General features: G+C 37.8%; 3 protein-coding genes and 1 pseudogene across 6 annotated transcripts in view; 3 read left to right on the top strand and 1 right to left on the bottom strand.

Annotated features, from left to right (window-relative positions):
* Positions 1 to 544: 544 nt before the first annotated feature.
* Positions 545 to 3,056, bottom strand: LOC105037815 (uncharacterized). Its single transcript, XM_073253364.1, has 5 exons — positions 2,165 to 3,056; positions 1,352 to 1,528; positions 1,043 to 1,247; positions 797 to 960; positions 545 to 693 (listed from the first exon to the last, which is right to left on the bottom strand). Exons 1-5 carry the CDS (start codon positions 3,054 to 3,056, stop codon positions 545 to 547), a joined length of 1,587 nt encoding a protein of 528 aa, XP_073109465.1.
* Positions 3,057 to 5,044: 1,988 nt separating this feature from the next.
* LOC105035406 (mediator of RNA polymerase II transcription subunit 14) overlaps positions 5,045 to 25,335 on the top strand; it is a 78,809-nt gene continuing 58,518 nt past the window's right edge. For all 4 annotated transcript variants that reach the window (XM_073253786.1, XM_010910954.4, XM_010910952.4 and 1 more), the window contains exons 1-3: positions 5,045 to 5,513; positions 12,445 to 13,524; positions 17,217 to 17,314. In XM_073253786.1, coding sequence (XP_073109887.1) covers positions 5,298 to 5,513; positions 12,445 to 13,524; positions 17,217 to 17,314 — 1,394 coding nt within the window. In that variant the 5' untranslated portion in view covers positions 5,045 to 5,297. The remainder of the gene's footprint in view (positions 5,514 to 12,444; positions 13,525 to 17,216; positions 17,315 to 25,335) is intronic.
* LOC140856460 (uncharacterized) lies at positions 21,876 to 24,829 on the top strand. Its single transcript, XM_073253788.1, has 3 exons — positions 21,876 to 23,748; positions 23,833 to 23,908; positions 24,001 to 24,829. Exons 1-3 carry the CDS (start codon positions 23,662 to 23,664, stop codon positions 24,366 to 24,368), a joined length of 531 nt encoding a protein of 176 aa, XP_073109889.1. The 5' UTR covers positions 21,876 to 23,661; the 3' UTR covers positions 24,369 to 24,829.
* Positions 24,660 to 25,303, top strand: LOC140856010 (uncharacterized; annotated as a pseudogene).

Raw genomic sequence — 25,335 nt, 5'->3', positions numbered from 1 at the left:
AATTATAATAATAGGAGATTTTATTATCTAAATTCTTATTATATATTAAGCAACGTGCTTTAATAAAACCAAAAATATTAATACTATTAGTATTAATATATATCAAAATTATTAAACCCGGCCCAGGCCTTGACTCGGATAAGGCACGGGTTAGTGGGTCAGCGGTCCAACTGTCGGGTCAACAGTTGAACCGACGGGCCAATGCACAAACCATAAAATTCAAAATTTAATAACCTGTTTATATCCAGAAATACAATAATAGTCCTGATAATATATATTCCAATGCTACAAGTATCAAAATACAAATGAAACAAAACTGTAATCCTATAAATACAAATAATTAGACTAAAATATTGGTGAATATAAAGATTTAATGGCATAAAGTATAAATGCATAATAACTAGTAGTTTAAAACATAACCATCCACATCTGCTAGCAAAATGAAAAGTTTTAACAAATAAGTACATAATAATGTACGACATTTCACTTCAATATCTTTTAAAAAAAAAGTTAAAAGTGATAAACAAGTACACAACATAAAAATTCAAGCTAATGGATTGAAATTTATGTCAATATTTACAAAAACATCTTCTTGAGTTGCAATGTTCTCATCTCCTCCATCTTCTCTCCTATTCGCATCATTTCCATCATTTTCACCATCATCACCATCCAAATCTTCCAAGTTCAATATATCTACAAAATCACAAATTTAATAAAAAGTTAAAAAAAAAATCATATGTAATAAAATTATAATAATATTTTATTCATAAACTATGTAATAAAATAATTCGCTCACCATTATTATTATTTTCTTGAATAGAACATGATGTCAATTCACGGTGAAAAGTTTCTAATTCCTCACTAGTTAACTCCGATGGCTCATCGACTAATATCCACGCATCATTATCACCAAACAATTCAAAGTCAATAGGATCGTAGTTGCGACCCTTGAAATAAAATCTGTATTTAATATTTGTTAGTTTGAAAATTAAATAACAAGAAATAAATACAAGTAATTGGATATCATTCATAATAAAATTACCTTTGTTGTAGTCTCAAATTATAATGCACAAATACTAGATCATTAAGCCTTTGATGCTCTAACCTATTTCTCTTTTTAGAATGAATATGTTCGAAGATGCTCCAATTTCTCTCACACCCGGACGCACTACAAGTTTGGCTTAAAACATGAATAGCTAACTTTTGCAAATTAGGTGCACAACTTCCATAGGTGACCCACCATTCATCTAGATACAAAATATTGTATTTGTTAAAATAGAATGTAATTAAAAAAACTTTATCTCAATGAAACTAATGAAAGCATAAGAACATAATTAAGGAACAAGCTTACCTGGAGCCAAGCGGCTTCGATCATTTATAGCTGATAAGCATCCAAAGTCATTTTCTGCATTTTTAAATAACCTCATCTCATTAGTTAAGTTCCCCTGCAAGGTTGGATTACCAAATAAATATCTCTCTATGACATCTAAGAGTCCAGAAACACTACAAGGATGTTTATCCATAAGTTCTAAGTCATATTGAAAACAGAGATTCAACTAAAATCCAGCTGCATAAAGATTTTGGTGTAATTGCAAATCCCACCGAGAATCAACTATTCTCAAATAAGGTTCAACTACAATCTTTCTCCTTCTAAATCTCTTGATCATTTCATCTCTAGCTTGATGCATAGCATGATACAAGTAACCCATTGAAGGTCTATCATCACTGTCAACAATCCTCAAAACTCGAATTAAAGGCTATGTTAGTTTAACAATGGTTGCACATTCATTCCAAAAAAGAGAATTAAGCACATCATCGGCGAGCTTTTTTCCTTTACTATCCTTAGCATAAGCTGAAGTTGTTCACTCTCTAGAAGTCACCATTGCTCTTAATGCATCTTTGTGGCCCAATATGTTTTGTAAAGCAATAAAATTGGTAGCAAAATGTGTAGGTGCCAGACGAATTATCTCCTTTCCATCAGTAAATTTTCTCATCAAATATAAAGGATAACAATGATTATAAATATATTTTGTGATACCTGCAGCATGGGCTACGGTGTTCTTCACTGAAACTAACTTGCTAATGTCTTGCATGATGAGATTAAGACAATGAGCAGCACAAGGTGATCAAAAAAGTGTAGGAAAGTCTTGCTCCAACTTTTTACCGACAACAACATAGTTTGCAGCATTATCAGTCACTACATGAACCATATTTTCAAAACCAACGGATATGACAATTTCTTTGAACAACTTGTACAACATATCAGCTATCTTTGAGGTATCTGAAGCATCCACGCTTTTCAAAAATACGATCCCTCTAGGACAATAAACTAAAAAATTAATCAAAGTTCTCCTACATTGATCTGTCCATCCATCAGCCATGATTGTGCATCCTGTTTTCTTCCATGTGGCACGAAAGCTTTCAACATACTTTTTTACCTCATCAACATTCTTGGTTAACAAATAACCACGAACAGAATGAAAATTTGGAGCTTTGTAACCAGGCCCCATACTAGCTATGGCATCTATCATGCACTGATAATACTTAGAGTTGACAGCATTAAATGGCACACATGCATCTATCATCCATTTTGCCACTGCAAGATCACACCTTTCAACTGCTTCTTTGTTTTGCAACAAGCTTTTTATAGTTGATTGAGCACCAGGAGTTGTTCTTGGCATGAAATAATTTCCAATTGTTCCTAGTTGTTTTCCTTTTCCACCTTCTATATTTTTACTTCTTGTATTACCCATAGACTTGTTTGATGAGGAAGGAATTTCTTGTATGTCATCATCTTCACCTAATTGCCTATAATATACTTGTTCCTCATGTTTCTTATGCCTTGCACTAAAGGGATTGTAATCTTCACCCATTTCCTTTGTTCTTTTCTTCTTCTCACTAATAGCTTGAATATTTTGTATCATTTGATGGCAAATATCCGCCGGCACCTTATGACATGGTTCTACTTCTCCTTTTACTTCTGCAAGATATTGTTTGAAGCGATTGATCCCACCACTAGCAAATGACTTTCCACAATACAAGCATGCCAACTTCATCCTTTTGGTATTATCACTAAGTTCAGGAGCTTCTCTACAATGATTCTATGCAGGATCACTTTTACCTCTAACCCCAGTTATTTGAGTGGATGAAGTATTACTTGAATCATCTATGGATGGCATACTTCCCTCAACAGAGGCCATTTTGATAATCTGCAAAGAAAATTAAATTAAGCTATAATTTATAAGTAGAAGATAAAATAAATAAATAACAAGATCAAGTCATCGACATCTTCTTTCATTTCTATCTAAATTTTTTTTTCCCATGATCCTATAGAGTCAAACTCACGGTGATCACAGATTATAAAAATTAAAAAAATAATATTTAATATTTACTGTATCAATCAGCATAGCATCATTAAAAAAAAAAATTTCTTCATGTTCACGGGTGTTTACTGTACTGTGGTGTCTAGTGTTACTGTGACACTGCAGTCAGTCACACAGTATTTAAAAAAAAAAAAATTTTGCCGTGTCCGCAAACAGTCACATACTCACACTGTCTCAGCATTTAAAAAAAATTTTTTTTTTCGCCGTGTCCGCAGCTGTATACGGAGGAGGAGGAGGAGGAGGAGGCGGAAGGGGGAGGAAGGCGGCGGCCATATGGAGGAGGAGGAGGAGGATGCGAAGGGGGGAGGGAGCCGAGCGGAGGAGGCAGAGGGGGGAGCGTACGGAGGAGGAGGAGGAGGCGGAGGGGGGAGGGAACGGAGCGGAGGAGGAGGCCGAGGGGGGAGGGGGTCGAGCGTACGGAGGAGGAGAAGGAGGCGGTGAAGGGGGGAGGGAGCCGAGGGAGGAGGAGGCAGAGGGGGGAGGGAGTCGAGCGTACGGAGGAGGAGGAGATGGCGGAGGGGGGAAGGAGCTGACGGAGGAGGAGGCAGAGGGGGGAGGGGGTCGAGCGGAGGAAGAGGAGGCGGACGGCGGATTCCCGAACGACGGAGGAGGAGGAGGCGGAGGGGGAAGGCGGCCGAGCGGAGAAGAAAGAGGCAGAGAGAGGTCCGGAGGGGAGGGGGCGAGCAGAGGAGGGCGGTCGCAGACTCGCGGTTGGAGCCTTGGAGGAAGCGGACGGAGGGGCTGATTCCTGGGTCCTATTCGCTGCCGGACTTCGGAGATTTGAAAAAAAAAAAGAGTTAGATAACAGATTACTCACCGGAGACGGAGAAGACTCGGTTCTCCTCCTTCACTGCCGCTGCTGATTTCGTCGTCGAGGGAAGATGGGCTGAGACTGGGGTTTGAGCTCGGGAACAAAGACAGACGAAGGGACGACGGGAAGTCGAACTGTCGATCTCGAAGATCAGAAAATTTTAATTTTTAATTTTACGGCTCAACCGGATTAGATCGGGTCAGACGGTTCACGGTTCAACCGGCCGGTTCATGCGGTTTTAACCGGATTTTAAGCATAAACGGTTTAATTAGATAACCGGCCCGATCTTCTGATCGGATCACCGGGTTTTCGGTCCTTCCGATCGGGCCGAGCCGGGTTTAATAACACTGATATATATTGTATTTAAATAATAAATTAGAATGATAAAAAAATATTAGTACCGGCATCATTAATGTTGTTGGAGAGCTTTTTATTTTGGATAAATACAATAGGATAGATGCGCATATTTAATCACAGCAAACCAACAATCTGGCATTGGAAGTGCATTTGTTCCACAAGAGCATGTCAGAATAAAAAATTTAATAAAAAACTAAATCTTTCATCATATTTTTTTTTGCTCTTTTTAGGCACCTGAAATCTAACGATTCAATGACAAAATAGGACAAGAACGTTGCCGGTAATGGAAACAACGGCACTTAGCTTTTCTTTCCCCCACGCTCCAGTTTCTAGTCAACCGGTATCGCATTGGACATTGACAACCGGCCTTGCCTTGTTCGGCCGTTCCTACTTCCTACCTGGCTCTACTTCCGTAAAATGTGCTTCCAAAAGTGGGTCCCACGTGGGACCACACTTTTCTCTCTCGACCTTTTAGATCCCCACTCGACCCTCGCCTCTCCCCTTGTCCCCTCTCTCGCTCCACCCCCCGTCCCCTCTTCCCTCTCGGCCGCTCTGGGGCTTCCTCCCCCAGCGAAAGAAAAGAATTCCTAAATTAGAAATTAGAAGTATACAAGACCTCTTCCCCCTCCCTTAGCTTCCCCGAGTCCGAATTCGGACCGGGAATCAAAACCCTAGAGGCGCTGGAGCTCCATCATTCCATGCCCTGAGCGCCGGAGCGGCGGTGGAGGAGGAGGGGAAGAGGCGGGATGGCGGCGGAGCTGGGGCAGCAGACGGTGGAGTTCTCCGCCCTGGTCCGCCGGGCTGCGGAGGAATCCTACCTGTTCCTCAAGGAGCTGGTGGAGAGGTCCCAGGCCCCGGAGGAGCGCTCCGACTCGGAGAAGAAGATTGATCTCCTCAAGTTCATCGTCAAGACGCGGCAGCGGATGCTTCGCCTCCATGTGCTCGCCAAGTGGTGCCAGCAGGTGAGCCGATCGTTGCCTAGGGTTCCTTGGCGATCTTTGTTTTCAGCTGTATATTTGGCTTTAATTCATCAAGAAGTTCTGTTCTTAACTCGTAAAAGCTTTTCATTTTGGCTGCTGAACATAAAAAAATGATAGGAGTTGATCTAGGAAACCCAAATTGCTATCTTTTATTTTCACAGGACACAAAAATATTAGAGTCTTGTCCACAGGAACCATATTCCTATTCGCAGAAGGCTCATTTTTTGGGTACAAATTTGCAGCAGGCTTTAGAAGCGGTAAATTTTGTTTGAAAAAAAGAACTGAATCAACTACCTTTTCTTTTGAACATTGGAGACCATGATATGATGGAGAAGACTATTAAGATTATCTACTTTTTGATTTCAATCAGCAAGCGTTTTGTTATTGCTGAAGAATGCTTAACCATATTTCTTCAGAATTGATATTTTACTGAAATTATTCTATGAATATTATGGAAAGTTAAAGGAGATCGCCAGTGGAAGCTCTTTTAGCTGTATTACTGTTGCCTTTAGGTTACTGCATAATCTTTGTTGAAGTCGTAGGAAGTGGTTATGTCTTAGTTATTTTTCTGACACAATGTAATGTGGACAAAATTCTTTTTTTTTAATCTTTTTCTTTTTATGATCTTAAAGTCCAGGTGCATGCTTCTTTTAGCAGCAGCAGATTTTTATGGCAGACAAATGCTTGGATGTGCTTTGAGGTGAAAATAAATTGTTCAAATGACTTAGAGAGGGAAATTAGAGAAAGAAAAGAAACAGAAGTATAAAAGGTTGCCAACTTTATGTTGTTTGAAGGACTTTCTTGTATTTTATGATTTTTGAGTGCTTGTTCTCTAGATATGCCAGCTTAATTATTATCATAATATGAGATCTGTGTGAGTTTGGAATTCTCCTATATTGACAAGGAATAAGATATCATAGTTGTTAGATGAAGTCTCCCTCTGTTTTGTTCTAATTTCTTGGAGAAAGAATTTCTGTTTGGCAATTATATTCTTGGGATTGCTAACATTAAAGGAAGGGCCTGAGCTAGAAAAAATTACATATATTGGTTTTGCCATTATTTTTGTGATACCAACATTGTGTTAACATAGTTCTCTATTCTCCATTTCAAGTAGAAATCTTATTTTGCAAAATTTTGAAAAATGTCTGTATTTGAAAAATCTTTGTGACACCAACCACTCTTCTAAAGTTGATATTGAAATTTTAAATAAGACTATTCTTTTCGTTTTTCCATAAAGTCATCAGATTCAGAATTTTTAGCATAATCTATTTTAATAGACATTATATCATGCTCAGAAATTTTTTATATGCATTAAAGTCAGAGTTTAAAGAAAATGCCTCAGTTCATATTCTTGACATCTCCTGCCATTTTACAACTAGGTTAGCATTTCATAATTGTTCTCTTTTCCAAGATATGTGATTGGTCCAAGGAACTTGCAACTTCGTAAAACACTGAACGTGCGTTAGATTGATATCGAATCTTTCATGGTCACCTCTATGAATACTATATTACTAAGGAGACAGGAATATGCAATTTTAGAATTTGGCTGTCAAATTTTGTGACTTTGATAGCAAAAAATCACAGTTAAAAAGTTAGACATATAATTTAGGTGCATCTCTATCTCTTATTTCACTTAGACATTTCAAACCAATTGGACTCTTTGTTTTTAAAAGAAATTGTATCCATCTCTTATCCACTTCTCCAATCCATTAGACTCTTTTTAAAATTTTAAAAACAAAAAAAGATTAATAATCTCTCTAAACTACTTTTTTTTTCTCTCTTATCCCCATTTCGTTGAATTCTCCTTTATTAATTTGTTTTAACATGCATTGCATGTGTCTAGTTGTTAGTAATCTCTAAATAAAAGAGCATTGAAACTTGAAAGAAAATGTGTGAGAGCTGAACATAGTTCATACCCATCAAGATTGTTATGGGTGAGAATCCTAATTGAGATATCCATTCAAGAAAGGCTGCTCCTTTATTAATTTGTTTTAACATGCATTGCATGTGTCTAGTTGTTAGTAATCTCTAAATAAAAGAGCATTGAAACTTGAAAGAAAATGTGTGAGAGCTGAACATAGTTCATACCCATCAAGATTGTTATGGGTGAGAATCCTAATTGAGATATCCATTCAAGAAAGGCTGAAAATTGTTGACATAGGCATTTGGCACCAAGTCATCCAAGCTCAAATCTCTAGCCAAGTATGAACAAAGGCATAGTGGTTCTGTCCATCCATGTGGATTGTTTCAGAAAGGAGTTGTGTGAGCTGCCATTTTGGAGCTTGTTGGAGTACTCATATCCTAATCACTGATATCCTTTTAGTTTACCATCCTATTCCTCTTTATGTGAGGGAAAATGGCTTAAAAGTGGTAGCTCTCTGTATTGTAAAGTGGAGTACTTGATGAGGAAGGAAGCGAAAAACCTTGGATCATCACACATAATATTTTCTCTCAGATGTGGAAACTGTTATGGCTTCTGCAATCTCTTAACTATGAGTTCACCACTGAATTCTTTGACAATTCTACGATAAGGATCTATTTAGTAATTAAAGGTCACAATTTTCCTAAATTGATTGTGATGCTATATCTTTGGTTGATTTTGTACTATTAAAAGGACATAAAGTTAGGAAACACTCAATATTTTCTTTGTTTGAATCTGAACATTACAAAAGTCACCGAAGAATTATGACATGTATAATTCATTATTTTTTGTATGGCTTGTTCTAGTGAATCCTTAGTCTTATTTGTTATTGAATCTTTAAAGAACTCTGCTTCTTATTTGCACAACCATACCAATATACTTTATGCGAATTGCCCTATTGTTTAATTATTCTATTGTTTCAGCAGCTGATTTAAACTTTTCTTTAGTTTTTTAATCTCATAATTAGCCGGAATCATGTCCATCTTTTAGTCACTTTTAGATGACTTATATTTGCAAATCGCTTATTAAATTTGGTATCATGTGTTTTGCTTGTGGAGGCACATGCTATGCAATAGATCTTAAATGGATTTAATTCTATTGTTGAGATTGTTGTGCAAATATCACAAACTAGTCATTTGCATGATTTAATTGGAATACTGAGAGCAGAAGCATGTATTTCATATGTCATTGTAAGCACCCAAACTAGCACTAAAAAATGGATGGGTATCAATATATCCGTATCCGTGTCAAATTTTATTCGAGCATATGGATGTTAATTGGATGAAAAAGTTTATATTCATATTTATGTTAAATGGATATAGATATAAATTGGATTCTGAAAGTATATAAGGTTTGCGGACTTGACATTGGAATCTGTGCTGGCTGATCGGTGGTACGGGTCCGTATCGGACCAAATCGATGTGAACCGATAGAGGCAAAGGAAGTGAACTGGGAGGAAAAGAGAGAAAGAGAGAGAAATAGAGAGAGGGGGGGAGAAAGAAAAGGAGGGAGGGAAAGTCATCGGAGAGGTCGTCGGACAGCCTTCGGCTGGCCGCCATCACTGTTAGACGGTGCATTCCAAACGTGCAGTGCCACGGGCGATGCCCCTGTTTCATGGGTATTTTTTTAAAAAATTTGAAAAATGTGAAGCCGGCAATTGGTTTAGTGAAATTGGTAAATTCATTGCCGGCTTCATTATTTTTGATTTTTTTTAAAAAATTCAAAAAGTGAAGCCGACAAACCAATTGCTAGCTACACTATTCATCGTCATTTAAAAAAAAAAAAATGCGATGAAGGAACAGGAGCTGTCGCCCTTGTTCCACAGCCACAGCTTCGCCCGCATGGTTTCCGCCACCCATTGGTCACGATGGCGATTCGGCAAACTCCGGCAGCCCCTTCGCCAGCTGCACCTCCTTCTGATACATCGCTCTCTCTCTTCTCTTTTTTGCTCATTTAAAAGTCCTATCGGGTGACAGTCGAGTCACAGAGGCTTTCATGGCCCTCGGGCGGCCACAATGGGCAACCTACAGCCTCTGACGGCGTCTGCTCTCTCTCTCCTCTCTCTCTTTTTCTCTCCCTCTGTCGATCCGGCTTGGGACGGGGTGTACCGGCTGGTTCAGATCGGTATGGAATTCCTTGAAGGATATAAACAAAATATATGTTAGGTTGTTAAACATTATGATCTCAAGTCAATGACACCATTGTATGGACGGTAAATCAAGTTAATAACATTTAATGTGGTCATTTATTTCCCTTGAAAGTTTATGAGAGCTATATGAGATTAAATAGAACTATGAATGAAATTAGATATTCGGATATGGATCGAATAGCTATCTTTCCATATCCATATCCATTTCTCTTCAGCGGATATGGATGCGGATATGAATATATGTTGGATGCTCAATTTGTATCTATATTTGGACATATTCGGATACAAAATTAGAACATGATCAATATTATCTGGTTCACTTTCACCCCTAACCCACACACATGCTTTGTTGATTCTTGTGATGCACTTGAGCCCCCTCCTTGTAACACAAGGTTTTACGTCCCGACAGGACGGAGGGTATCCTAGCAGTTACGTGCCGCCCTATTTCTGAGAGAACGAGATTGGGATGGGGTTGGGACTTCGAAACCCATTCTTATGGGGAGAGAAGAAGAAAGAGAAAAGAAAGAAAGGAAGATGAAAGGAAAGAAGAAGAAGAAAATTGAGAGAAAGAAAAGGAGAAGAAAAAGAAAGGAGGGAAATAAAGAAGAAAGAAAAGAGAAAGAAGAAGAAAAAAGAAAAAAGAAAGGAAGGGATAATAATAAGAAAAAAGGAAAGGAAATGAAATAAAGGACAGTGGAAGAAAAAGAAAGAAAAGAATGAAAGAAAGCAAAAAAGAAAGAAAGAAAGGGAAGAAGAAGAGGAGAAAAATAGAGGATATCTACCGGGATGCATGACCGGCACAACTGCCGGGATGGGACATTGGGGCATCCCATTCTATAGGGATAGATACCAGGACACTTCTATCTCATGGGATTTAAAACTTTGGTAACACATAACCCAACAAGGTGTAGGACCTGTGAAATGTCAAGTTGATGGGTTTAAATCTAGTACAAAGAGTTAGTGAGTGCGAAAGCATGCGATTTAGGAAACCACTGTTATATACTTTCTTATTGATTGAAATGCTCTATGGAATGAAGTATGCTACTTCATAAATGTGCTTGACACCACAAATAGCTACTCTTGCTTCTATTTTATAGACAGTTACTATATGCTGAAAAACATGTTTGTTTTTGCCTTTTTGGGAATCAAGCAAGACACTTGCTTTGTTTTATTGCCATGTTAGAGGAAAATAAAATGTACATCAGGGCTTCAGGAGTGGGTATTTGGAAGGAGGGGGGGGGGGGGAGTTCTTCTGAAAAGAGAAAAGGTGGGAGAACAAAAGCAACACATAACAACATCTGTGGCAGGTTTCAACTTTAGTGTGATAGTAGACATGAGATACTTGGCATGGGGGAGAAAAGGATGGGTAGACCATGAGATATTTGAGCAAGCTAGGCCTACCTTAAGCTTTGTACATTTTATAGCCAGGTTGACCTTGAGCTAGTTCATTTAATTTCTACTTGAACTCGAGCTATTTCATTTAATTCTCAGATGAACTTGAGCTGTTCATGAGCAACTTGTTTATGAGATTCAGTGAGAGCATGAGCTCCCTTAAGGCTTTCATTGTGCTTTGAGCTAATTTCGACCATCATATATCAATATTGTAGTTCAAATACAAACAATTTTATGCAAATTACATCAATTTGTAATGAGAGTAATGTAGAAATTGATTGATTTTTATTTGTAAGAATACCATATGATCTTTTTTTTGTCCATTTATTTTTAATTCAAACTGAATTGAGCCAAGCTCTACCAGGCAACTCATAGCTTTAACTTAGCTCCTTTACCCTTCAAGTGAGCGAACATAAGCCCAAGTTTGAGCCCCACACAAGCTTCTCGCAACCAGCTTGCTTGCTTTACTGCCCTACTTGGCTAGATTTCTTCTTATTCCAAACATAGTTTGGAATTTACATGTTGTTTGTTAGACTATTCTATCATCAGTATGGATGCTTAAATAAAAATCAGCAAAATTGGGTTTAGCGAGGCAGCTGGGAAGTGAGGCTCCCAGAAAATTGATTAATGAAACATCTGTACCAAATGTTACGATATGACAACAATCTTGTAATTTTATTTATAATTTCTTATGTGGTATATGTGTTGTAGAAGATAATTGTGTAATGAATTATATATTTCTTATTGAAAGATTGGCTTGATAGACTTGTGGTATTAATACAAAGTGCTTATTTTAGGAAAAAAATTTGAAGCATTGGGAAGTGAGTTTGGAAGTGCGAGTGAGATTTAGGAACATGTGTGACACCCAGTGAAGAAAATTCTAGTGAGCAAGGTTAGATTCTCTAACCTTGGTTGAAAGCTGCATAATATGATAGGTCTTGTTGGCTGATGTTATTGTTGTTTTCTTATTGACCTAGTTCAGCTTATACTGAACTCACAAATTTATCACGAAAAAAAAACACTACTTTTGCCTGTGATCTCCAGAATCAAGGCATTATACTTCTCTTCTAACTTTTACACTACACGGATACTTCGGTTTATAAGCTTATTAGTTCAAAATATGCTTTGCATTGAATTGTATAACTTAATTTTGGAGGGCAAAATACCTTAATGAGAAACTTTCTTTCATTAGATGCTCCCATGTGGTGTTATCTATGATATTGGCAACATCATTGCACAATGTTCAGAGTTCAGACTCTGTTCCTATATCTTTTTCATGCCAGTAAAAATATCCTCCTACTTCATCCAGAGGGAATTGAGTTTCACGATATGATATTCTGTTGTAAATGTGTAATTTAATAATTAGCATACGTTGGATTCAACTTGCTTGTTGCAATTCAATAAATCTGATTAGAGTCATGATAATAAATCTTAGATTCTGATCCCTGCAGGTTCCATTGGTTCATTATTGCCAACAACTTGCAGCAACACTTTCCAGTCATGATACTTGTTTCACCCAAACAGCTGATTCACTATTCTACATGCATGATGGATTGCAGCAAGCTCGTGCTCCTATATTTGATGTTCCATCCGCTATTGAAGTCGTCTTCACAGGGGGGTATCAAAGGCTGCCAAAATGTATAGAAGATTTGGGAATTCAGAGTACACTTTCCGAGGATGAGCAAAAGCCTGCTTTAAAGAAGTTGGATACCCTTCTTCGTTCCAAACTTCTCGAGATCTCACTTCCTAAAGAAATTTCTGATGTCACAGTGTCTGATGGCACTGCTGTTCTTTGCGTGGATGGAGAGTTTAAGGTTTTTCTTACTGTGGGATATCGTGGGCATTTATCATTTTGGAGGATTTTGCATTTGGAGCTGCTAGTAGGTGAGAAGAGTGGTCCTATCAAGCTTGAAGAACTGCGGAGATATGCTCTTGGGGATGATCTAGAGCGCAGAATGGCTGCTGCTGAAAATCCCTTCATGGTTTTGTACACGATTCTCCATGAATTATGCGCTGCCCTTGTTATGGACACTGTACTGAGGCAAGTGCATGTACTACGTCAGGGAAGGTGGAGAGATGCAATACGCTTTGAACTTATTTCTGATGGCAGTGCTGGACAAGGTGGCAATACTAGTATTGTGCAGTTGGCCCAAGATGGTGAACTTGATTCAACTGGTTTAAAGATTCCTGGTCTGAAAATCTTTTATTGGTTGGATTTTGACAAAATCACTGGAGGATCTGATTGTGGTTCGACCCCGTTTATCAAAATTGAGCCAGGGCAAGATTTGCAGATTAAGTGTCAGCATAGTTCTTTTGTTTTGGATCCGGTTACTGACAGGGAAGCAAAATTTTCACTCAATCAAAGTTGCATTGATGTTGAGAAACTTCTGCTAAGAGCTATCGCCTGTAACAGACACACACGTCTACTTGAAATTCAGAGGGAATTGTGTAAAAATGTTCAAATTTTTCGAGGTTCAGGAGATGTTATCCTTAAGCGTGAAGGAGCTGAATTGGAGACAGACTTGCGAAAGGTTCGTTAGGAAAATGATTATATCTAGGATTGCTATGTGTCTCTTTCTTTGCCAAGATGAATCTTTTATCCTTATTAACTACCCATATCAAAATCAGTTTTATAACTGCCTGCATGTTAGAGTTGCTTCTAAAGATTCTTTAAAACCTATTGATGTTTTCTGAAATGCATTAGGTGGAAAAAAAAATTCTGTTTTTCTTATAAAAGGGGTCAACTGTTATTTTTATGATAGTATATTTAGAATAAATGTTTAATTCTTTCTTTTTAAGAATGTTTTTCTTTCATGTGTTTTTGTCATCTGATTTTTGAAAGATACCTTCACTTCAGCATGTATATGCATATTTTGTCAAGAATATGCATAAAAAATGAACTGTCCATTTTTCTCTGTCATCTCATTATGCATATTCATATATAGGGTATTCAGAAGGGGATCCTCTTTATTAATTTTCTACATAATTTTGTGTATGTGTATAGTTCAGTTTTCTGATGCTGGTGCTCAGCCATATGCTTGCATGCCAGCTTAGTTGCGGTTTTGTCTGCAACAGCAGTTTGTTCTAGGCATACCACTAAAAAGGAAGTGTTAATATATGTACTTGTAGGCTCATAACTTCTCGTTGGTCTGTCTTCTGATTATATTCCCTGTTTCAAAGTATGCTACTGAGATATATGAGTTGCTTACCTTCTTTTGTTATATTTTGATTGCAAATGGCGGGAAAGTTTGCTGTATTTGAATTAACCCAATTCTCCTAACAGGCTTTGATTATTCTGGGGGAAAAATGCTATCTTTTGAAAACAAAATATTCTAGTGTAGTCACATCATGTTGTAATTTTGATGATAGCGTTGCTATTATATTAATTTGGCACTAGTTTTTATTAATGGATTCTGTAATGTTGACATTTGACTTCTGAGTAATGCTTAATATTGGCAAAAGTAAATCTCTCTCTCTAGGCAGGATGGGTAGACCATTTCTTTTAAGCAAAAAGACCGTGGTTATGTACCACCATAGGCCTCTCTTAGGAGCAAGCTTTTAGGAGAAGGTTGCCAACTGTTAAACCTTAATCGTATTGGTGGATGGTAGATTTTATTACACTGTTTTAAGCTTGGGCCGAAATGCCAAAGTTGATTGGCTTTATCTGAGTGATACTGAACTGAAACTTGATGCCTGCTTTTAGGTTCTTGTCAATTTTGGCAGAAACTGGCCATAGATGAATTTTTAGGTCTTAATTTGGTGTTTGCAATGATAGTTGGAATAGTGTTTTACCTTATTTAAGTACACAGACTATTACATATCAAACTTCAATGATTTTTTTATTCTTTTTCTTGAGTTCAAAAGAGGGACAATGAACGATATAGCCTTGACAAGCCAACAACTCCAAAAAGGCCTTCATCATTACTTTTGTTGTACTTTAGAAAGACTTTAAAACAACTAGATACAAGATATTTTCATAGGAATCACATTTTTTTAATATATAGATCTAGCACTTTGTAACTACATACGCTTGATTAAATAGCCACTTAACCTCAAAACAATGTGAGAATTGCCAAGACTTAATACATTTGCGAACTCTACAAAGGTGAACAAATATATATTTGTTTGATGCACATAGTATTAAAATGCTTCAAACTTGCTAAATAAAATAAACCTTTCAACAACTGGATTTCAAGAAAACAATATATATACATATCAAGATTTTATGTCCCGGCAGGCATCGTGGCTGTCCCGTTCTATTCCTATAAGAAAATGGGATCAAGATGGGGTCAGGACTCCGAAATCCATCCATATAAAGATAGAAGAAGAAAGAGGAAAAAAAGAAAGGATGGTGGAAAAAGGAAAAGTGAAAGGAAAGAACAAAAATGAAAGAAAGAAGGGAAGGAAGAAGAAAAAGATAGGAAGGAAAGAGAAAGAAGAAAAAAAGGAACAAAAGAAAGAAGTGATGACAAAAAGAAAGAAGAAAAGGAAAGAAATGAAGGTAGAAGAAAAAGAACGAAAAGGAAGGAAAGAAAATAACAAAGAAAGAAAAAAAGGAATAGAGATGGAGGATGTCTATCGGGATGCATGATCGGGATGGCTATCGCAATGGGATGGGACAGTAGGGTATCCTGTTCCATTGAGATACCGGGACACCTCTGTCTCACGGGATTTAAAACCTTGATACATATTCATAATAAATCAACTAGAATATTTAATAAATTTCACTTATATGTCCAGCCTGAAATTATGAAAGCTACATAAATGAAGAACCATGCAACACAAAATACTTTAAAATATTGTGTAATATTTTTTTTGGCTTTTTAAATATTTATTAAAATTTTCTCTTTTTGACTGAAACTCCGAACCTTATTGTGAAACTTTTGAGACCACCAAAAGTGCTGAGACCGAAATTCTGCAGATCCAGTCAAAACTGAAATGAAACCAAATTTTCAAATCTTGCTTTATTTTCTTTGGAATCAGTTCATATTGATGTTTAATCTATATCAACTTTTTTTATTTCTATTATAATTTCTTGCTATTGTTAAAATTTTTTTTGAATCTTTATATATATATATATATATATATATGTATATATGATGTACACATGTATATGTATACATATGTATGTACATATACGTATACATATATATGTATGTACACACATGCACATACATACGTACATACGTACGTATGTATGTATATGGATATGAATATTGTGAACAAGATTTGCTATGCCAGTATTGGAGCCTGAACTAGTCGGCTAGTGGTATGGTTCAGTACATCCTGTACCGTTTCATATCGGGTTCGAACTGACATAGCAGGGTAGAGGGAGAAGGAAAGAGAGGAAAAGAGAGGGGGGGAGGAGAGGGAGAGGGAGAGTGAGTCTTCGGAGGCCTACCAAGGCCGTGGAGGGCCACTGTGCCTGCTGGAGGGCTGGAGGAGGGTGGATGAGGAGGGGGGAGGGAGAAGGAAACAGAGGAAAGAGAGAGGGGGGGGGGGAAGGAGAGGGGAAAGGGAGAGAGAGCCTCCAGAGGCTCGCCGAGGCTGCTGGAGGGCTAGAGGCAGCTGACGGCCGATCGAAAGAGAGGGCTTCCTATTTCATGTTTCGTTTTGGGGATATTAGTTGAAGTCGGCAACGTCGTTGCCAACTTTACTTAATACCTCCTTTTCTTATTTTGCCAATATTGGGTAAAATCGGCAATGGCTTTGCCGACTTCAACTGATATAGGTAAAATAAAAAAAAGGGAGATTAAGTGAAGTGGATAATGTTGTTGGTAACTTCATTTGATATCCTAAAAAAAAAAGAATATGAAAGAGGAGTGTCCGTCCCTGTTTCAATCAGCCACCTCTAGTTCTCTAGCGGCCTCTGGTGAGCCTTTGGAGCCTCTCTCTCTCTCCCTCTCCTTTCCTACGCTCTCTCCCTCTCTCCCCTCTTCTCTTTTCTTCTCACCCCACCTTGTCGGCCCTCTAGTGGATGCAATGGCCCTCCGGCAGCTTTCGGAGACTCTCTTTTTCTCTCCCTCTCCTTCCCTTCCCCCTCTCTCCCTCTCCTTGTTTTCCTTTCTTTCCTTATCCCTTCCTCCTCGCTGGTGTCTTGTTTCGAACATCCGAACCATCTTGATCAACTACTGGTATGGTTTGGCATGCCCTGAACCATCTGATTTCGGATAGTTCCACCTTCTTTGAATTTTTGAGTAATATTTTGAGTCTTTTTATGCAGAGAGACAATAAACACAGTTTCGAGGATTATTGTGGGGATGAGGTACTACAAGTGCGAGCATATGGTGCATCATACATTACTCTGGGAATAAATATCAGGTTCCTTATCTCACTATCCCTCTTTTGACCAAAGGAAACTGTGCTTAATTTTGTAAGCTGGTATTTTATGGAAACTTAGCATTAAAATGAACAACTTTTGTAATGCTTAGGCATCCATTTGTCATTATAAATATTGTAAAATATCTAAAATGTAGAAAAGTCAATGGTTTGGGTGACAAGTTATGCTAAATGATCGCTTACATCACTTAACCTGCATAATAGATGTTCTAAAAGATAGTGCTCCCTGTTTGGTCTTTTATGATGTTTGGAAAAGTTTAATGCTGATAGGTAATTGTTTGGAATATATTAACTTTTTTTTTTCACTCATATGCTATAGAGCACATATTTTGGATAAAAAATCTATGCTTTGTTATATTACAGTAGAGGTGAATAAAATAACTGAAAGTTTTCAATATCGAGTGATGCAAACAAATAAAAAAAAAACAGCTCTGCACATTGCACATATGTATCTGCAAAATAAGTTTTAAAATTGTAAAAATTTATGTGACAGGTCATTCTACATCAGGATAAGGGGAAGGCAACAGAAAAAATTATGGGGAGATTGATGATTAAGTGATATGTTACTGTCAAAAATTAAAACTGCAACATAAGATCTGTTTCGCAAATCCCTAATGTCTTTTGCTTTTAAGGAAAACTAATGATCAAAGTATTAAGGATCATAACAGTGATGTTAGATCAATGTGAGGATAGTTTTCTAGGTTTCATGGTTTTAAGATCTTTCTTTCCAATTGATGGAAAGTAGACCAGAACCATTTTCTGACTGAAAGGGGAAAGGCAAATAAGAATAGATGTCCTAGAGTTTCTATGGTTGAGGTGTTAGATTAGGGATGGTGAAAAGATTTCCGGATGGGTTGTCTAGATGGGTTTGATCAGATTCTCATGTTAGGTGCAAATGTTTTACAATTGTGGAATGATTTTCTAATTTTTGATGTTTGGCAGGGTGAAAAAAAGTGCTAAGGCTTTTTTAGTTGGTTACTTTGATCTTGTAGTTACTAGGAGTTCTACTGTGTCAGTAGTGAGTAAAAGAGCATAATTTAAAAGAGATCATTTTTTAGACTGAATGATTTGCTGTGCAGGAAATCATTAAGAAAATTAAAGCAGAAAAAGATCAAGAAAGGAGTAAGAGAGAGAAAAATGTGAATAAAGCAATAGGAGGAAGCTTCAACTTGATGTCTTTCTCAAAAATAACTGAAAACAGAGTTCTTTACCAACTGGCCGTAATCCCTATTAAATATCTTAGCCAACCACTGTCTATTTTTTTTTTTTCTTTTCTGACTTCTACTAGATCTCTACATATTAAGAAACAAAAGGAATATGCCAGTTGATGGATGGTATTCTGATATCGAGTAGGCCCCTTTCTGGACCTAAATAAGAACTGAGTCCCTCTAATTTCTACTCCTAACTTGGCCCCTTGTTGCACCTAAAATATTCAAAACCAAGAGAAATATAAAAGTCTTCGCCAGAAAATACTATGACTCAACATGAAATACAGGGAAGATTGCTTTATTTGACGATAAAAATAAAAGGAAAGAATTACCATTGTTTTGGGTTTGACCAAAGACTTCTTTGCTTGCAATTTAAATACGCAAGTTCTCTTTGTCCTCTTCCTTTTATGTTTTCTTGGTATTTTTCCCCTCTTTTGTTGCTTTTCTTCTTATTTAACTTGTAAGTGGGAATGTGCAGTGCACGTGCAGAATATTAGATTAGTATAGAAATTAAAAAATGATGTTCTTCCTAAAGAGTATCTGAAAAGGAGTAATTGAAATGCAAGTATCTATGTGGAAACATAATCAGAACAATTGGAAATTACACATTTAACACTCATTTCTTCTAAGAAAAAAAGGAAGAAGGGATGAAAGAATAAAGAGGGCTATTGGATAATGTGAAATATTGTGGTACATGCTAAAGTCTAAACGAGAGAGTAGTTGCATGTGATTTCTTGAAGTACAACTTTTTGGAAATATTGATTTTTATTTAGTTTTTATGCAATCAAAATAACCAGCATGCAGTAAGCAAGATGTATAAACTTCTTAACAATTAAGCAAATTCACGAATCTAGTGTGAAGCATTTTTTGCTAGTCTGTGTTGGGCATGCATTACACCTTTCTGTATTATATGTATACCTTTCCTTGCTTGTCAGATAAAAGATTCCAAGCTGTTGTAAAATCCTTTAACTTCAACATTCGAAAACTTTGGCATTTGGCACTCTTTTATGCATCAATTGCTTCTTGTATGTTAGATTAGCAAATGGTTAGACTTGCTTATCAGGTAGGCAGGGCCGGGTTTACGCTGGCCGGGCTCAATCCAATGAAAAACCAAAATTAGCTAGGCTCGAGCCTGGCTCGGCCCGTCCGTCGGGCTTACTTTCTAGGCCTAAGACTGGTAGCTTCGATTGCTAGGTCGGGCCTCGGGCTTTTTGGATCCTAAACGATGATGCTCACCAGTCTCTAGGGGATCTCCATTGGGGTTGGCACTCGATGGGCACACAGAGGAGGAGGAGAGCCTATGGCAGTAGTGAGAGGGGAAGGGGAGCCCGCAGCATCAGTGAGAGGAGGGGAGCCTGCGGTGTCAGCAAGAGGGGGAGGGGAGGTTGTGGCCATGGTAAGAGGGGAAGGGTAGGTTGTGGGATCTGCTATTTTGCATTTTTTTTTTAAAATGCTAGGAATAATTGAGCTTGGGCCAAGGATTGGGGCTAGTGATCTTATTGGGCTTGGCTTGGGCCGGATCTTCTTGGGTTATAACTAATAAGTTATAATCCAAAAAAAAAGGGACTCAGTCTGGGTAAATGTGAATCCAAGCTTGGCCCATTTAATGGGCAGGCTCTAATTTCAAGCCCGACCCGACCTGTCAGGCTTAAAAGCCAGGCCTAGACCCATCCAAAATGCTCAGGACTCAGGTGGGCACTGCTCGGGAGTTGAACTAGTCTGCAAATGGCACATGCAATTTGGGCAACAACTACCTTTTCCAGTATAAAACTTGTCACACCATGAGAAATTCTCATATTATAATATGAAGACCATATTTGTAAGCAATCCTTGCAATGCTAACTTGGTACTGGAGCATGAATGAGGAAGTCAGAAGATTGATTTTATCCACTTCAATGAAACGGGAGAAAAAAAAAAGCAGCCCAGAAACCAGCGTTTGCCATACCGGGCCGAACCGCCCGGTACGGTGCGTACTGAGCTAGACCGGCGCCTTACTGGTCCGGTTTGGGCCTTTTTTTCGAAAAACGACCCCGAACCGCACCGAACTGCCCTGTTCGATATGGTTTGGGCCCATACCGCCAGAAATCAGGCGGTATGGTTCGGTTCGGCTTGAACCGAACCGTACCGACAAAGGGGAAGGGGTAGGGGGGAGTGGGCCTTTTCACGTGGGGGTTGGGGGAGGGGGGGTTGGTGCTTTAATTAGCACCCACACCGAAGAGTGTTCTTTGAGACTTCTTAGAGAACACTTGTGGGCTACGAAGGTCTCAACGAACCGTTGAGACCTCCAAAAACTTAGAAAAAGAGGACAAAATTTTGTGAAATTGGAGTGGTTCGAGGAGAGGCTGATCTTTGATCGGAGGTAAGATAATCTGTTATTTTGTTGGTAAATATTTTATTTTTTTTATTTTTGTTGTTAGAAATAGGAGAAGAATGAAGTAAAATGAAAATATGAGGAAATCATGTCAAAATCTTATGATTTTGGTACGATTTAATTATATGTGATAGATCTTTGGAAGATCTATACGATGACACCAAAATTATTAATTTTCGTTAATTATATTTTTTTAAATATTTTTATATATTTATTCATTTAAAAATTAATAAAAAAATAAATTTAAGGAAAAAAATTAGAGTTTTGGAATCATGCTCAGAATGATTCAAGCTACTTAAATCTAACCTCAATTTTTTTTTAAAATATTTAAAATTAAAAAATATTTTTTTAATTATTTAAATAAAAAATTAATTATAAAATAAAAAATATATAAAAATAGTGTTATATTTTAGTTAATTTAAAAATATTATTTGAAGCGTATGACATATTTATTTTGAATTTATAAGTTTTAAAATAATTATTAAAATTATTTTAAAATTATATATAATTATTTTAATTATCATTAAACTATCATGTTTTGTTATACTTGTATATATTTATAAGAAAAAAATTTAGAGCATGACGTTCGTTGACTTTAATTAATCAGCTATTTTTTAGTATATATTTATTTATACAAAATTTATTAAAAAAATAAAAAAATTAAAAATCAGAGTTAGTTTTGAAATTGAGAATAATGTTTAGAATGATTCAAAATAATTGAAATATTTGAATGTAACTTGAGATTTTTTTGAAATTTTTTTTGTAAATATTTAAATAGTAAAAAATATTATCAAATAAAAAATATACAAAATTAGTGTTATATTACAGTTAATTCAAAATAATTATTTGAAGTACATAATTTTTTTTTGAATTCATGAATTCTTATTTTATATATAATATGTTTGTAATAATTATTAAACTGTCGTATTTTGTTATACCTGCAGAAATGAGTAAGAAGAAAGATCCAGAACATGACATCGGTTGGGATCATGGCGAAATGCTCTCGACTCGACATCATTGGAGATGTAAATAGTGCAACACAGAGTTCAAGGGAGGATGGGTGACTAGGTTGAAGCAGCACCTAGCTGGTGGTTATCCTGATGAAAAAGTACTTTGTTGATTCAAAAGCAGCGAAGGAAAAGGCAAAGCAGAAAAAGATTGAAGTAGACTGTTGAGCTGCAGAACCACTTTATTATCACTCTAGAAAGTCAGAGGAGGCTTCTGCTCCAGATGATGAAGAGGCACAGATTGAGGCTGCCATTCCGGCGAGCTTGATGGATCAGTACCGACAGAGGAGATGGTCCGGTATAGAGAGCGATTCGGACCATCATGCTACGAATCAAGGTTTGGATCAGCGATTGGTGGGGGAGAATTCGAATTAAGGAGAACTACCTCAATCAGAGAGCCTGGTGGTAGAGGGAGTAGACGCAGCATGTCTTCTTTGTTCGGAGCTTTTGGTAGTAGGAGATCCTCCAGAGATATTCCAGCAGGAGCCAGCATTTATGATTTAGATCCACATGCTTTGTCCTGCAAGGATTCAAAGCAGCAGAGGATTGACAGTATGCTAAAAAAAGATAAGAAGGATATGTGGCGAGCTATTGGATCATGATTTCATTTCAGCCATATTCCAGCAAATGCAGCAGCCAATTCTTACTATCGATCTGCTATTTTAGCCATAGAGGTTGTCGGCCAGGGTGTAGATCCTCCAGGACCTAAGGACATCTATGGTTAGTTTCTTGACAGCAATAAAGAGGATCTGCAGAGAAATTATTTTTTACAAAAATAAATGGCCTACAGACGGACTGACGGTGATGTGTGATGGTTGGACAGGTCCTACTAGATGGAGAATTATTAATTTTTTGACATACTGTGATGAAAAAATATTTTTTCACAAATCAATTGATACTTCAGATAAGATGCACGATGCCACATATATCCTTGGTCTGATGTAGGAGGTGATTGATTCAGTGGGTGGCAGCATGTCGTGCAGGTCATCACAGATAATGGACCACAATATAAGGCTGTCGGAGAGTTGTTGGAGTAGCGATCGCAGATATACTGGACCCCATGTGCTGCACATTGCATTGATCTTATATTGATGGATATTGGAAAGATTCATAGGGTACAGCAGGTAGTGGAGATTGTCCAGATCATTACTAGATTCATCCACAACCACACATGGATTCTTTCATTGATGCGGACGTATACTGGAGGGAAGATCTTAAGATCGAGTATCACACGGTTTGCTACTAACTACATAGCACTTGATAGTCTTCTTCAGAAGAAAGCAGTCCTACGTCAGATGTTTGTCAGTGCCGAGTGGCAGGAGAACAGATATGCGAGGGCCAGCACTGATGGAAGTCATGTGGAGAATTTGGTGACGAGTTAGTCATTTTGGCAGCGGGCTGAGAAGATAGTGAAGGCTATTAAGCCTTTATATGAGGTATTTTGCGCCATGGACAGTGAGAGATACCCCCAGATGGGCTTTTTATATTACATGATGGAGAGGACAAAGAAACAGATCAGTGAGAATGATCCCAAGCATGCTCAAGAATTCATTAACATCATTGAGCGCCGTTGGGACTGTTAGATGGATAGAGATTTGCATCTAGCTGGTAAGTATGGATTCAAGAATGTTTTAAAATATTTTTTCGAAGTATGAAAATAAAAGTGTGCTTAATTAATCTTGAAATTTATGTGCAGCTTATTATTTGAATTCAAAATTTCAGTATACCATTCCTGGGATAGATATGGACAACGAGCTTCTTGCTGCTCTTCGCAATATCATATATAAGATGGTGTCCGATCCAAAAATCGCATCATTGTGTCTGCAAGAGGTATGCTAGTTTAAAACAAATGTAATTATTCAATTGAATTCGATCTAATATATTTATAAATTTAATAAATATATTTTGTTTCAGACGAAACAGTTTAGAGAGGGATCAGACAGCTTTGGAGTCCCATCAGCTGTCGTAAGCAAAAAGCAGATGAATCCAAGTAAATTACATATTAATAATGAGCAACATAGATTGATATGTAATTTTGCTTAATAATATCATTAAGTTTGATATGTAATTTTGCTTTTGCAGCTGAATGGTGGATTTATTTTGGAATGTCAGCAAAAAATTTGAGATATGTGGCTGTCCGTATTTTTTCTCAGACGGTCTCTACTAGTGGCTGTGAGCGCAATTGGTCCACTTTCGCTCTTATCTATAGCAAACGCCTCAACGATCTTGTATATGTTTACTACAATTTGAGGTTGAGGCTAAAATGCATTCAGAAGAAAGTTCAGTTGAAGTACATTGATCCGACGTTGGATGATTATGTCGACGAGGACGACGATCCGATCATCGGATGTCTTGCAGGTCAACAGCAGGAGCCAGAGCTTGATGAGCCGGGGTCCCCTCCACGACCAGCCAGTGTGGTGGCGAGGGAGATCAGGGTGGATCCAGAGTAATGGACAGAAACAAATATTCTTCATAGGGTTCTAGCTGATCAGCCACAGCCTGAGGGGACACAAGAGACTCATTCATCACATGACTCACTGTCCGATACATCTTCCCAAAGATTCGAGCGACAGATGTATAGACGATTCTCCTGACAGCCAGCAAGAAGACATCTATCCTCCCAATCACAGAAAATTCAGTCATAGAGGGGCATAAGGGGGGAAAGAAAAAGATAGTTGCACGTGCACCACTCTCGAGAGTACAGAAACTATCTGTCTCAGATACGGACACCAGGGAGAGTGATGATGATACTGGTAGTAGTAGCCATGGATCTGATGATCAGAAAAGAATTAGAGGATAGGAGACCACCGTTTATGAGACACAGCCACAGGGTGCTATTCGATTCACTGGTGAGTCTCAGTTTACACATGTCACACAGGATAGAGATCATTGTGGATGAGTCGGTAGAGACCGTGGGGAGCTGATTTCATATAGACGACGGGCTCCTAGAGGTCGTCCAGCATACGATGCAGCTGCAGATGATCTTGCACGTGTAGGATCCGTGGATGTATCTGGATCATCCTCGCATTATGGATCCTATTATCTGCAGCCACTTTATGATCTATATGGATATGGTGCATCTGAGGCATCGCCTTCTAGTGGTTACTACCCGATGCAGTATGGAGCATCTTATGGATCAGATTTTGCTACTGGCATATTTGGATGGGCTCCTCCACAGCCATACCATCATCCTGAGGATACTTCTCAGAGCTAGACTTTTAGTGAGAGGTCTGAGATATCTTACAATCTAGAAAGGATGTCTTATGGGATGAATTTTCGAGAGTACGGTGCAGCTTGGCTAGAGGGTTGGACTGATGTCCCTCCAAACGACTATGTTGATGATCCAGACATCTACGAGCGTCACAGACACTCGATAAGAAATTAAATGCAGAGTACTTCTTGAGGTTCGTTTGCGCT

Source organism: Elaeis guineensis, chromosome 3, assembly GCF_000442705.2.
Source record: "Elaeis guineensis isolate ETL-2024a chromosome 3, EG11, whole genome shotgun sequence".
Taxonomy (NCBI): Eukaryota; Viridiplantae; Streptophyta; class Magnoliopsida; order Arecales; family Arecaceae; genus Elaeis; species Elaeis guineensis.
The sequence above is the reverse complement of the archived record's forward strand: the minus strand, read 5'-3'. Positions and strand labels throughout refer to the sequence as shown.